This window comes from Saccoglossus kowalevskii, chromosome 12, assembly GCF_978046115.1.
Source record: "Saccoglossus kowalevskii chromosome 12, keSacKowa6.1, whole genome shotgun sequence".
Taxonomy (NCBI): Eukaryota; Metazoa; Hemichordata; class Enteropneusta; family Harrimaniidae; genus Saccoglossus; species Saccoglossus kowalevskii.
The window spans coordinates 2,909,794-2,925,793 of NC_140652.1; the positions used below are offsets into that span (position 1 = coordinate 2,909,794).

A 16,000-nucleotide genomic window follows, 5' to 3' on the forward strand; every position below is an offset into this window, starting at 1 on the left:
ATACTTTCTATAACCCACCAGACCATTTTCCTGTTTAAATACTTTCCATAACCCACCAGACCATTTTCCTGTTTAAATACTTTCCATAACCCACCAGACCATTTTCCTGTTTAAATACTTTCCATAACCCACCAGACCATTTTCCTGTTTAAATACTTTCCATAACCCACCAGACCATTTTCCTGTTTAAATACTTTCCATAACCCACCAGACCATTTTCCTGTTTAAATACTTTCTATAACCCACCGGACCATTTTCCTGTTTAAATACTTTCCATAACCCACCAGACCATTTTCCTGTTTAAATACTTTCCATAACCCGCCAGACCATTTTCCTGTTTAAATACTTTCTATAACCCACCGGACCATTTTCCTGTTTAAATACTTTCCATAACCCACCAGACCATTTTCCTGTTTAAATACTTTCTATAACCCACCAGACCATTTTCCTGTTTAAATACTTTCCATAACCCACCAGACCATTTTCCTGTTTAAATACTTTCTATAACCCACCAGACCATTTTCCTGTTTAAATACTTTCCATAACCCACCAGACCATTTTCCTGTTTAAATACTTTCTATAACCCACCAGACCATTTTCCTGTTTAAATACTTTCCATAACCCACCAGACCATTTTCCTGTTTAAATACTTTCCATAACCCACCAGACCATTTTCCTGTTTAAATACTTTCCATAACCCACCAGACCATTTTCCTGTTTAAATACTTTCCATAACCCACCAGACCATTTTCCTGTTTAAATACTTTCCATAACCCACCAGACCATTTTCCTGTTTAAATACTTTCCATAACCCACCAGACCATTTTCCTGTTTAAATACTTTCCATAACCCACCAGACCATTTTCCTGTTTAAATACTTTCCATAACCCACCAGACCGTTTTCCTGTTTAAATACTTTCCATAACCCACCAGACCATTTTCCTGTTTAAATACTTTCCATAACCCACCAGACCATTTTCCTGTTTAAATACTTTCCATAACCCACCAGACCATTTTCCTGTTTAAATACTTTCCATAACCCACCAGACCATTTTCCTGTGTAAATACTTTCTATAACCCACCAGACCATTTTCCTGTTTAAATACTTTCCATAACCCACCAGACCATTTTCCTGTTTAAATACTTTCCATAACCCACCAGACCATTTTCCTGTTTAAATACTTTCCATAACCCACCAGACCATTTTCCTGTGTAAATACTTTCTATAACCCACCAGACCATTTTCCTGTTTAAATACTTTCCATAACCCACCAGACCATTTTCCTGTTTAAATACTTTCTATAACCCACCAGACCATTTTCCTGTTTAAATACTTTCTATAACCCACCAGACCATTTTCCTGTTTAAATACTTTCTATAACCCACCAGACCATGTTCCTGTTTAAATACTTTCCATAACCCACCAGACCATTTTCCTGTTTAAATACTTTCTATAACCCACCAGACCATGTTCCTGTTTAAATACTTTCCATAACCCACCAGACCATTTTCCTGTTTAAATACTTTCCATAACCCACCAGACCATTTTCCTGTTTAAATACTTTCTATAACCCACCAGACCATTTTCCTGTTTAAATACTTTCTATAACCCACCAGACCATTTTCCTGTTTAAATACTTTCTATAACCCACCAGACCATTTTCCTGTTTAAATACTTTCCATAACCCACCAGACCATTTTCCTGTTTAAATACTTTCTATAACCCACCAGACCATTTTCCTGTTTAAATACTTTCCATAACCCACCAGACCATTTTCCTGTTTAAATACTTTCCATAACCCACCAGACCATTTTCCTGTTTAAATACTTTCCATAACCCACCAGACCATTTTCCTGTTTAAATACTTTCCATAACCCACCGGACCATTTTCCTGTTTAAATACTTTCCATAACCCACCAGACCATTTTCCTGTGTAAATACTTTCTATAACCCACCAGACCATTTTCCTGTTTAAATACTTTCCATAACCCACCAGACCATTTTCCTGTTTAAATACTTTCCATAACCCACCAGACCATTTTCCTGTGTAAATACTTTCTATAACCCACCAGACCATTTTCCTGTTTAAATACTTTCCATAACCCACCAGACCATTTTCCTGTTTAAATACTTTCTATAACCCACCAGACCATTTTCCTGTTTAAATACTTTCTATAACCCACCAGACCATTTTCCTGTTTAAATACTTTCTATAACCCACCAGACCATGTTCCTGTTTAAATACTTTCCATAACCCACCAGACCATTTTCCTGTTTAAATACTTTCTATAACCCACCAGACCATGTTCCTGTTTAAATACTTTCCATAACCCACCAGACCATTTTCCTGTTTAAATACTTTCCATAACCCACCAGACCATTTTCCTGTTTAAATACTTTCTATAACCCACCAGACCATTTTCCTGTTTAAATACTTTCTATAACCCACCAGACCATTTTCCTGTTTAAATACTTTCTATAACCCACCAGACCATTTTCCTGTTTAAATACTTTCCATAACCCACCAGACCATTTTCCTGTTTAAATACTTTCCATAACCCACCAGACCATTTTCCTGTTTAAATACTTTCCATAACCCACCAGACCATTTTCCTGTTTAAATACTTTCCATAACCCACCAGACCATTTTCCTGTTTAAATACTTTCTATAACCCACCAGACCATTTTCCTGTTTAAATACTTTCCATAACCCACCAGACCATTTTCCTGTTTAAATACTTTCCATAACCCACCAGACCATTTTCCTGTTTAAATACTTTCTATAACCCACCAGACCATTTTCCTGTTTAAATACTTTCCATAACCCACCAGACCATTTTCCTGTTTAAATACTTTCCATAACCCACCAGACCATTTTCCTGTTTAAATACTTTCTATAACCCACCAGACCATTTTCCTGTTTAAATACTTTCCATAACCCACCAGATCATGTTCCTGTTTAAATTCTTTTTATAACCCACCAGACCATTTTTCTGTTTAAATACATTTTACATTTATCTGACCATTTTAATGGCGTTTATTCAGCATGAAAGCTAGTTGATTAGCGAGTTGTGCTGATTTTCATGGAAAACTTGTACTGCTAAATTTGCGTGTAAAATTTGTTGAGTTAGTTGTACTGACAGATTTGTGTGTACGATTTATTATGCGAGTTATACTGGTAGACTTTTATGAAAGACTAGTTGTATCGGCCGATTTTCATGAATAACTTGTACAGGCTTATTTGTTTGCATCCCCATCTTTATCTAATTACAAACTCAAAAGATACCGTTTTATACATCAGTGGAATTGGTATGTGCTGTATTGCACATGCATTTTAGAGAATTATCCAAAGCGTGGTCTGGATATCATGTATGGCAAATGTACTCAATTATTTTTAATAACATTTTCATTTCCGCAGACTATATCGCATGGCATTGAGTTGGCTAAATTGGTGTATATATATGGACATATAAATTTGGTGTTTACTGATAATAATCTTCCATAACTTGCATCAAAGACGGACTGATTAGCGTGATGTGAAATACCAGACAAATGACATCATATCTAGATTGTATCATCCGCGCGAACCACAAATTAAATTTAAGGCAAGCCCAATCGTACAGCAGCTCAACCTGTGTCGAATTGTGTTGGATAGGGATGAATTCTAATTTTGTGTATCCGTGTTTGCAACAAGTTATTTGGGGTTATCCGTTTTATTTTTTATGTGTGTATTAAAGTATAGAATAAAAATATCATAAAATAGGTAGTCAGTTTGACAGAATATATGTTTCCAAGAATCGCTGGAATAATTTTCTAGTTGTGATTATTAGTAGGCAATAAATTCCAGTCAGATGTTGCTGCATATGTCAGGCTATGTTGGTTTACGGTGAGGTTCATCTTGGCGATAAAAAAATGACTTGCTGAAAAAAATCTGGTTTGATAGTTTTGAGACTAAAAATAATGGTTAAGTAATATTATATATAATAGTGGTTAATAATCTGAACGAGAACAAAAATAAAAGATTGAAATTTTGTGAGTTTGTAGATGTCTAAAATGTTGAGTTGTTGCAAGAGAGGTGCATTATGGGCTTTGCAATCCCAACACGTGATAAGGCGAACAGTTAGAAAGGAGATGTTTCTTATCAGGAACTCTTACAAGTTGTATAGTCTGGCCCGAACGTAAATTCCGGTACTATATACCGGTAAGGCGTATACTTATCTTACCTTTTGTCGTCCTTGTCGTTGTCTTCCTCTTGATTTGGTCTTTGCGATTGTCATATAACTATAACACAAATTGCATTTAATTGTGAACTGACAATCAGTATATAATCTTAGTTGGTTGCCCCGTGCATAAATTATTAACGTACCCAAAGACCCTCTATCACATTGAAATACACAGTAATGTCAAAAAAGAGGTTTTAATTGTACAGCCGTTTTACAATATCAATAGTACACAGGGAAACATGAATTTACTGTACCATAGATAAATTACCACACATGTCAGTGCAGAACAAATGGGATGATTCGGGGTGGGCAAAGCCCTCTCAACATAGAGAACGACGCCACCAACGGTGCCGACAGGCGAGTAAAACCTTGAAGCAGGAAACGGGCTGTTATAAAAAAACAATGAAACTACTGTTATTATAATTTCAGAGCTCCCGCAATTAAGAATACAATAAATTGACCAATACTAGTAAATTACACGAATAATTACCAAAAATAATATTCAAAACACAAAGCCAGTAATCCCGAGCCTAATGTGTGTGTCCGACACTAATATGAAAATTTGTGCTTACAACTCTTTCTAGGAGATTTGGATTATAACACGATCTAAATCCAATGTAAAGCCTATAAACGTTCCATTGTTTTTAGTGCCAAACCCCTTTGTTAAATACAAAAAACAAATATTTCGAGGCTCCAAAAGGAGCCGCTATTCCCCGTTAATCTACGAGGAGGGGTAGTATAACGAAGTTATACTGCGAATTTGACGAGTTTTGCACGGCTTATTTTAAATCCTGTGGTCATGGCGGATGTTTACAGCGCTATTGTGTAAATCGCAATTCTAAACCAGGTGTAGTCAAACGCAATTATCAGCCGTGCTCATTGGCTATAACAGATGTGTTGAAAAGCTCTAGCCAATCGGCATTTACTCAGCAGAGTTTGTTTTGTTTAACAATAGAATCCACCAACAGTGGACTTTATTGTATTACCATAACCAACACTGATTGGACCACGTAGAATTGCATAGAAAACATTCGATCACGTGAATTTGGTGCTCATTTGTGAGAACAGTGTAGCACGTTGTTGGGTGAACTCCGGAGATCCGCCAGAATCATGTCTGCTCAAGAATTTGCTGCTCCGGAAATTGACTGGGATTTGGAAAACTGGTTGTCCCAAATTGATGTGGACGACGCCGAGGACTTTAAACCACAGTCACTTGGGGGCTGAAAATCAATAAATACTAATTTTCAAAAAAAATCATCCGCTATACGTATATAAATATTTATATATTTATAACTGTGACTGTGATTTACCGCTATCTGCGCGATGATTGTAACCGCCCTGACCTAAATTTTATGGACCAGGGCAACCACGACTCCTTAGGTTTCAGAAATACGCTGGATGGTGTCATGAAGACACTCTCTCACTCTGGTATTGGTATCCGAAAAAAACAAGCCGAGCCATTTTCGCTAAATGATGAAGAAAAGCTATGGGCACACGCGTTTGGTACAAATACCGCATTAGGCATGAGTTATGCAACCTACTTTTACATGTGTAAAATATTTGGACTGCGTGCCGCTGATGAACATCCAACACTAACGGTGGACCAACTCACCATGCACAGCGACGATATGGGGGAGTACATGGTATTCCAGGGAAAACCATCGAAAACTGACCAGGGAGGATTCTAACGCAAACCAGGGCAAAAACACTACGCGCAACCAGAAAACTCGCGCTGTGTTGTAAACTTGTTTCGGACATATCTGTCATGTATCCCAAACAGCGGGCCATTCTATAGAAGACCACTGAAGTCAAAGAATGGCGAAATAAAGTTCTCTGCACAAAAGCTTGGTGTTCATACATTGCAGGGATACAGTAAGATGACTGATCTCGCTGGGATAAAAGGTTATCATACTGGGCATTCAGGAAAGGTACATATTAGAATTTGCACTTTAGTAATGCAATGTTCGATTTCCGCGCTGACGAGAAAGTCATAACTTTATGTCGAAAATAATCACTACTCGTTAACTCCATTTTTTCATGCAAACTGTTTGGTGGAATACCATTTAAATATTATATTCACTGGCACGATATGCCGGATTCATTTCACGCGATAAAGATTTAATGCAAACTGCTTTGGCGTGTTTTAAAAAAGCTGAACGATTGAACGTACTATAACAATATATTGATATTTTAAATTGCTATGAGGTGGACTGTTACAAGCTATTGTACTTTCATATTAATACATTGTATTTTATTTTAATTAAACAGGTTACACAGGCAACCACGCTGTTCCGGCAAAATTTCGACGAGCAGCTAATAGCAGAAAGAACGGGTCACTCCAGTCTAGCAATTAGAAGCTACAAGCGGACGAGCAACGAGCAGACGAAAGCGGTGTCAGACGCATTGCAGCCACCCAAACAGAAAACTGCGAAAGAAGCGCAAACGCATGACATATCCACCACCCCAACAGACGAGGACTAATCTAATACCACTGTCATAACCGATTTTTCCCAAGTGTCCGTGAATTTTGTAAAAGGAAATATGAAACTTGAAATACGTTTTTAAAATGTATCGTATAATCGTATAATTGCGTATTTAAATAATTAAATGAAAATTCCACCTTGTTCTTTGTTTTCATTCAGTGGCCACCTGTTATGTTAATCAGCTTTCCACTCCTGTTGTGCTCATGAATATTTAAATTAACCCATTCATTATTAACAGTCCCGGCTTGTTAATCCATTGATAAAACAGTACCGTTAACAGGAATGCATAATTAATTAGGTTGAAACTGTCCGCTAACGAAAGTAAGAAACATAGTTAGAACAATGGCGACGAGACAAAAAGTAGTATAACTATTCTTAGCCACACCCAGACCATTCATCAAAACGCGTGGTCTGGGGTATACTAGTACTCTGACCCATGCCGAGAACTTCCTGTTTGTAATGCTATATGATAAATCAGATTAACTATCACGTGAAACCAAATGAAAATCATTCTAAAATAACCACGGTTACTAAAAATGACGGTTAGGAAACGCTATTGTTAAAAGGTGTGAATCTGCCTAATCCCTCAAGGATACGTGTCTCGCTGTGTACGCCCTCTATTGCTTGAAATTTCAAGGCCCACCATTTTGTTTCTTTTTTGTGTCGATCACTTGATGTTCCGCGAATTTGAAATTTTAAGCTCGTTTTCGATAGAATATCCACGTTTAGTGAACAAGCTCTACGAAGAACCTCGCGTACATTTCGGATGAGTACTCTTTGTGACTGTGAAAACATTCAGAATCGAGAATCGTCATTTATCGTTTTCACTGTTGTCGTGAGAGTAAGCATGGGTCCCGGTAGAAAAAGTGACAAAAATTCTAACCCCTAAGTCACTATTTTAAAATACATTATATTATAAAAAATACTACCAAATGAATTTTTAGTATACTACTGTGCGTACTTATGAAGGTTGTGTGCGATTTGGGGGCTTATTAGAGTAAATTTTATCGTTCTGCTTTCTAGCTGCAGTTCTGTAGCTCGCTTGGTTTCGCTGTCGGTTATTTTGTTCGTCGTGGTGTTAACGCGAAACCAGGTTTCGAGCGAGCTACAGAACTGCAGCTATCTGCTTTCGCGTCACTGTATCAGCCATTTTGTTTAAAGTCGTAACACTTTTTTTGTAGACGCCGTAGAAATTGTTGAAAATGTATTCAACATTTTCCGCCAGTTTCATAAAATGCCTGTTTAATTGTTCTTGTCTGTCCTTGTTTCAGTTTTTTGGAAAATTTTTCATGTTGCAATATTCAGCGTGCCGTTAAATGTGGTTTTAGTCAACGCTACAATTTTTGAACACATTGAACTGTCGGTACAACTTTCTAGCAGTCTCTTCGCCAAATCATTTTTTCGAACCCTTTTTAACCGTTCTTAATTTCATTGGAACTGCCTGTTGTTGCATATTTGGTCTGCTTACATGCATTTTGTAGAGCATGGGCGGGTCATTTCAGTTATCTTATCGCATATTTTGTTTATTTCCAACAAAATGTACGTGGTATCATGGCTCCTCATTAAAACTTTCGTTTGGCTGAAATATAAACACTTGTATGGTTTCTTTGACGTCTTTTTTTCTGATCATGTTTTGTTGGTTTTTTTATTTCAGTTTTCTGCCGATCTTGTTATTTAGAAACGAAAATGCCATACAAGACAGGCAAATTTGTATTGAGTTTAAACCGAGCGACAGGTTTTGTCAGGATTCACTGTAACAACTTACACTGAAAGTATCTTACAAGTATCTTACAAGTATCTTACAAGTATCTTACAAGTATCAACTTACACTGAAAGTATCGACAGAGACACAATAAAATGGCGTGCAGTTGTTGATTGTAATGAACTCTGGGAAAAATGACATCATAATTGCGTGATTTCCTGTCTACATTTTATCACAGATTAGTACGTCTTTTGTTTCAAATGTTTACCCGCGACACGCATCCAATGAAAAGAACATGGTTCGTTTCCTAACCGTCTTTTTTAGTAACCGTGAAATAACGTATTTATACTCAATCTTCAGCAGAACGTAGCCGTTAACACTTGCAAAACGAGTCTGTTTCGATCGATCATCGCTTAAGCAGCATACAATTTTTGTTTTGGCTCATTTAAAAAATGCGAACGGTGTCAATATTCAAAACTGCATTTAGTCTGTCTCTGGCGTGCTTCAGAATGATAGATCTTGGCCGATCGTATTTTTTTTTACAAAGGACCTGAATGTACAGCACTAATTTCACCCATGGACGTACTAGAGTACTAGAGTACGTCCATGTTTCACCCAACCTCCTGCTCGCTTCTGCTTTTCGATAATATTTTTCACTCGCTTTTGCAACCGCTTGTTGAATAATTTACGCTTTATTTTTCGACCGCGCGAACCCAGAAATATCGCCCGTCTGCTCGCTCGCATTTTAAATCTTTGTTTTTTTTTGGAAAACACATCAATATGTTCCTGGTTCCTGGGCGATTTTTCGGCAGTTTTTAAAGTTTTTTTTTAAATATTTTGGCGTAATTTTTTGGACATTTAAATTTTTCCTGACGCCTAAAATAGTATGGTTATTGTGACTAGCGTGAATAGGTTAGCTTCGTTTTGACAATGCCCTGTTATCACTGTAAACAATGTTAAATTGTTTTTCTAATGCTCAGTTTATCTTTTGAAAACAACTATTTTTTTATTTGAAAAAAAAAATCATGCCATTTTCCCATCAAAATCCAAACTACAACATCGGCAAATCTCTTCCGGTAATTTGAACACGTTGGCATCATCCAGCATTTTGATTGGTTAATCAGCGATTTGACCTATTATGTCAACTATGCAAGAGAAAGGACATGGCGGATACTCTACAGCATCGAGCGTTTATATGCGACCGGAATCTTTTGCTTACAATGAAACCAAGTTGAATTTTATTTGCATTTCATAACAATTCAACGAATTTATTTTTTGTGCGTTATTATAATCACTACTGAGTAATAATCAACAATTGTAAAACGCATGACCGGGTTGCGCAACTATGATTGTTTGCTACTACGCATTGCAGTTAGTTGGTTTTCGTTTATACTTATTTGAAACTTCGTTTAGAATATACTTTTGTTACCAATAAAATGTATTTGAAAGATGACACTGGGTGACATTGTAATGAATATTTCAGGCGGTCTACTTTTTAATTCAGCAAGAATTATTAGTTATTTTTAATTCTGTAATGATTTCTTTCGTCTTGGGTGGCCCAACTGCCGGCGTTGAAAGTCGCGTGGGTGGATTTTTTAATGAAAATAGAAGTACCCAAACAATATTTGATGATAATTTTTTTGAAATTTTGAACCCCAAATAAGCGCCCACTTCGCGATATTTCGGATGGGTGAATTGACGGCAGAATCAGGTACTAGTATACGCGGGGAGGGAGTCCAGAGAGGGAACAGCCAGCATCCCTTTTACGGGGAAAACGTGAAATCTCGACGGATTTGTTTCGTTCTCACATGCAATATTAGGTTTTGGGGGCTTCTGGGTTCAAAAAAGATGAATAAATCAACCAAAAAGCAAGCGTTTAGAGACATACCTATGCAGAAGTTGGTTTGCCAGTACTTAATCCATTTTTAACACCTAGGCTACTTTATTGACATTGGTTGTTTATTTCATGGATTTGGCACTTGAGGTGGCTGATAAGCCGTGTCGAAAACGTGCACAAAACGACCATTCTGTGCACGTTTTCGACACGGATTAAAAACCAGTTGTAAGCACAAATTTTCATATTCAATTTTCACGAGTGCAATAATTATCGGCTTCTATCGGGCTATAGTAGAAACGTTGCTACACGTAGGATTCAGTTCGATACCCAGCCTCGGTTTCTCGTAGATTAACTCGTAGAATTTGTGCCGAACACAGAATGACCGTACACAGTCCCTCTATCACCGGTCTCGAAACGGCCGCTGTCCTATTGTCCTATTGCGCGTAGCGGGTAAATAAACCATTGACACCTATACGTAATCCGCAGTTGACGCAACTTGTCAGGGGTCATCTTCAAGTTGACCCGCATATCATTACCATTAATGATTTACCCGACATGCTTTGCGAAAAAAAATTGTGCGGTTGCGCAGAAGTTTTCAGAACCAGAATCAAAACATTGGAAGTCGATTTTTGAGCAGCATGTCGTGGAAGTACGGAAATGATTTTGTTGGCTTCGAGGACGAAGATATCGAATGGGATTTTGTGATGGGACAGGAAGACTTTTTCCCCTCTAATGCTGCCGATGTTCCAGACGATATGAAAGTACATGTACGCGAATCTGCTAAACGGAGAAATTTCGTCTACGTCTGCCCGACTTGCGACAAGCAGTACAAAAGTTTAAGTGGCTTCAAGGGGCACATGAAAAATGTTCATGATACAAACGTCAAAGGTATGTCCGTTACTATTGCTGTATGATCGAGGGGAATTAGTAAATGTTTGGTCTAAATGTTGTTCGAATTTTTTTTCATATTTTTAGCACAGTTGCATCAGGCAGCTGGTTGCATCTCCAACGATTATTAGTTGTCTGAGATTGCATGTACTTCCGTTTCACGGCGCTCCTGTGACAATATCTTGGGCAAGGAGGAGGCAATAAATTTGAGTACAATAATTATACGAAAAAGAGCCTATTGCTTTTTATTTGGGTCGGCAGACTCGCCGTGTATGAATCAAACTGGGCAGACACGATAACATGAAGTCGACATCACTACCAACTTGTCGCCTCTTGTGAAAGTGTGAATGAGTATTGTTGACCGAAAATCCTCACGATGTCTTGACGAATATGAAAATATGAATGATTTATTATGAATATATTTATTTATAAGTTTTAGTTTCTATCTATGGTAATCTGTATACTTCATGGTTATATTACATTGTTTTCAGTTCCTGAACACTAGCAAACTGGCAATATACAATCTGTGAAAAGAAGGTCCAGTGAAGAACACAGCAGATCAGGTAGACATTTTTTTATTACAGGTTTAATCTCCATAGAGCCACGTTATAATTTTTTTTAAGATAGGCTCAAAGAATTTTTTGTGGGCCTGATTATTTTTTTTAGATAAGCTTAATAAATATTTTTTTCAACTCAAATGTACTGAATATGAATTATTACTAGCCATCTAGTATCCATGAAGGAAGAGCATTGTAATATCCTAAAATAAAAATATAGTAATTTAAAAAATGCAATTACCATGTGCAATAATTAAGTTTTTCCGTTTCAGGTTTTACCAGACCCAGCAGTGTATAACAAATTGTTGTTGCAAAGGCCTTACACCACAAGATGGTTTGGCATGCTTTTTTTAATATGTGGGTAGACAGAAAAACCACAGATGACATAATTAATGTATTTATGGATTTTCGGCCCAGTGACACAGATATAGATGAACTGTTCAGAACATGCATTTTTAACTTTGCAGTGTTGGCAAGAACCCGAAGGGACACCATGGACTACCAGTCTGAAACAGTTGAAGCAGCAAGCACAAGTGAACTAAGTATTGAGGAAGAGCAGGCACTCAGATATTTTGCTGATTACATTCCCTACAACTTAAAGAAAATGGCAATGAAAGCACAAAAGCAAAATTAATTAAAATTTGTATTTATTTATTTATTTATAACTTATTTACATCTAACAATAAATACAAAAAACAGCAATATATTAGTATATCTTGTTTTTTTACTATTTTACATTGTTTTCAAAAACAGAAATACTAACACTTCTGTTTGGAAAGAGAAGAGGAGGAGTATCATCTACTATATGCTGTAAGGGCCTTCTCTTGTGTCTCCCTGTATTGCCTGTGATGCACTGCATGTGATAAGATTTTTGAAGTCTGATGACATTCTCTTGATACCCAAAAGCCATAACTGTTGGGTGGTTATTTGCTCCTCCTCCTCTGTGCCGATGCTTACTGAAGTGGGCTTGTAGTGGGTCTTGACGGAACCTCTCACTCAATATAAAATCCACTCCATGGTTTAGTAGGTATTTAGATACTTCTACAAAAGAATGCACTGGGAAAAACAAAACAAAAATAACTCGTAAGATAAATTTTAAATTACTAGCATATTACCAATTTCTGGAAAACTTTACAGTGAATAACAATTTCACATAAAATAAAAATAAGTGCGACTCAACTCACCAGTCATTTTCAATTCATCAACCGTTTGTTTACTAAGACACATAGCATTTCCAGCACTTTGAGAATATAATAACTTCCACATTTAATTCTTACATGTTGCATTGTAGCATCATTAGCAATGGTAACATGCGATTGTGAAAAGTCATCACATTCACTGGACTTTTTTTTCAAATTGCTTGTAGTAACTCTTGGGCCTCCGAAAACTGTTCTTCTTACGAGGCATGGTTGTCAAGAGCTTGTATGGCTTCAACAGCTGCACGTTCTCGTCCGACAATATAAAAATAAAATAAAAATGTAAACAAAGATATTTCACCGAATATAACGAAACAGCAGATACCCAAATATACCTTAACCCCACAACTCATTTGTTAATCTTCATAACAACCAGTATTGGGTATTATTATCTACACCGGATTTGTATTATTCTCAAAAAAGGAACCGAAACGAGAAACTCTCGTTGATGTATTTACGCACAGTTCGGTATCTAAAATGGCGTCGAGTTGAACCACGAGTTTCGAAAAACACACACAGAAAATCTATTTTTCGGGACACAAAAAAAATGTTGGCAGCACAGAACATCTTTTACCGTGAATGGCACCTTCAACAGCACATAAAATAGTGAATTTAGTGATCATAACGTAAGAATATCTGATTTAAAAAACACGACCCATTATCGCAACAATCGACTATTCTCAGGATGTTTGGTCGTATGTGAATAACCAAGATCACACAGTTTTCAAGAATTCGACAAAAAATAATACGATATAAACACTCCCACTCGAAGCAAATACACTTCCACCCGCCAAAACGATGCGAGTTGAAGATTTTGCTAGCATATCAAGCGAGAAAAGGGAACCGAAAAACTACCGACATGTTTTGAGCGATGAACTTTTTGACAAAATGGAGGTCAGAAAATCGAGGTCAAATTTTCAAGATCGAAAAAACTACGAAATATTCGAAATGAAAGAATGGATAATAACTCACCTGTTAACTAATGGTATTTCGCTTCGGTAATAACAAAAAGTTGTTAAATATATGAAATTTTACAGCTAAGAGCAAGGAATAAAATACGGAGCCCTCGATCATACGTTGTCCAAAATGGAAAGCGACGCTATACTGTCACGTGACTATGCGACGCCAACAACCGCTACACGCACTCACTGGATGTTTATTGCTAATCCCCCCTAAGACAATAGGCGTTTCGAGACCGGTGATAGAGGGACTGTGGACCGTATAATGAATATCCGGCACGCGCGTGACACGCGTCTCTTTTGAATGGACGATCGTGTGTGTCAAAATCTGCTAGATCGGCTGTGAAATAATCCGACCTCTGGCTGTATAGTACATTTCCCGCATACACTAAATTTAACACAACATATATATCATGACAAACCTTGTGACAGTAGGTAAATGGTAATTTCAACCAATCAATCAATCAATCAAATATTTATTTTACCTAATAATCTACACTTGTAATTTACAAAACAAATTAAAAGAATCAATAATAAATAGGTAAATCTAGTCTGATTCCTCAACAAATGAAATGTAATATTAATAATAATAATAAAAGGGCTAATTGGAACTGGTGTTGTTGTTATATGCCAAGTATATTATATCTGTTAAACAATGGGAGAGTATGTGAAAATTGAGGTGAACCAGAAATAGTACGTACAATTCGTTTTTGAATAGTAAGTATTGGATGTAAATGAGTTTTATAGGTATTTCCCCAGGTTTCTAACATATATGAAATATGTGGCAAAATAAATGAATTATACAATAATAATAAAGTTGACCTTGGAACATTTTTTTTCATTTATATATGATACCTGCTTTGACACTTGTTTTGCTCATCACATGATCAATATGGTTTTTTTTTCAATTTAAATTGTGGTCCAGCAGCACACCAACATATTTCATACACTCTACCTCACTAATGATTTGGTTTCCAATTGTCAAACTCCCAAAAGTCGCTACTTTTGTATTTTTTTATCTCTGAATAGTATATATTCAGTTTTGTTAGTATTTATTGTCAGTTTATTACCGTGAATCGCACCAGTCAACTATTTAAATTTTCATTAACATAATGTAGGTTAATACTGTTCCCAGATTAAAACTTTGAATGTATGAAATAAACTGGTGTCGTCTGCAAACAGACGGATATTAAAGTACGTAGATGCAAATGCAATATCATTAACATAAAGAAGAAACAAAGAAGGACAGAGTACATACCCCTGCGGGACACCGCTTATTGTTACATGTTGTTCCCTGTTTTTTAAATAGCTCTCGATCAAGTCTAAATGTAGGCCTCGAATCCCATATCCAGATAATTTTCTAAGTAAAACTGAGTAATTATTATTATATCAAGTTTGGAGTAGTCCCGAAATGAGATTTTACCAGTTTCCGGAAAGTGCGTTTCTAAATCTTGGAAAATTCCAAAGATTGGTAGGTGATCGGATATTTCCACCTCTATTGTCCCGGTACTGACAAAATTTGAATATTTGTGAATAAATGGTCAATTACACTATGCGAGTTAGTTGTTATGTGTGTGGGTACAATTTAATAATTTTTTTAAAGTTGTAGCATGGCAGTGTATGACAAAAGTATTTAACATGACTAGAGTAAATTGTTTAAATTAATATTCAAGTCACCAACTAAGACACATTATTTAAATTTAAATTTTCAACGACCTACATGGTACCGCATACACTATGTCAGCGGGGGGTGTCACTGACATGAAATACTACAAATGTCTGATGGTAAGTATCTTTATTGCCCAAATGACGGTGGATTTAAGTTTCAAGTTACCATATTGCTGTCAATAAGAATCACCACTGTCATTTGCACTAATACATTGGTTTATGTGTGGGTGATTCAAAAACATAACTGAAGTATGATTCCTGTTTGCAGGGTCTTGAATTATGTTTTTAATCCCAGGTCTAGGCTAAACTATTTAAATGCTACTTTACCTCCATATTCATCAGTAAGGTGATCAGTATTCCATATTTTGTCCATAAAATATCAGGTTTTGAATATAAGGACCTTTGAAAAAGTAAATAAATGCTTCACACTTCTAAACCAAAACATTGATAATTTACTACCTACTTCTAAACAAAACAAAATGACAC

At 36.5% G+C, this 16,000-nt stretch overlaps 2 protein-coding genes and 1 long non-coding RNA gene across 3 annotated transcripts; 2 read left to right on the forward strand and 1 right to left on the reverse strand.

The window, feature by feature from the left end:
* Positions 1–5,576: 5,576 nt before the first annotated feature.
* Positions 5,577–5,912, forward strand: LOC144359569 (uncharacterized). Its single transcript, XM_085506289.1, has one exon. The coding sequence runs from the start codon at positions 5,577–5,579 to the stop codon at positions 5,910–5,912; it is 336 nt and encodes a 111-aa protein (XP_085362415.1).
* Positions 5,913–10,639: 4,727 nt separating this feature from the next.
* LOC146735422 (uncharacterized) lies at positions 10,640–12,393 on the forward strand. The gene is made up of 3 exons (XR_014931215.1): positions 10,640–11,134; positions 11,626–11,697; positions 12,159–12,393. It is a non-coding gene; the product is annotated as an uncharacterized LOC146735422 (long non-coding RNA).
* Positions 12,394–12,397: 4 nt separating this feature from the next.
* Positions 12,398–14,060, reverse strand: LOC146735423 (uncharacterized). The gene is made up of 3 exons (XM_085506341.1): positions 13,860–14,060; positions 12,876–13,128; positions 12,398–12,747 (listed from the first exon to the last, which is right to left on the reverse strand). Exons 2-3 carry the CDS (start codon positions 12,955–12,957, stop codon positions 12,419–12,421), a joined length of 411 nt encoding a protein of 136 aa, XP_085362467.1. The 5' UTR covers positions 12,958–13,128; positions 13,860–14,060; the 3' UTR covers positions 12,398–12,418.
* Positions 14,061–16,000: the final 1,940 nt, after the last annotated feature.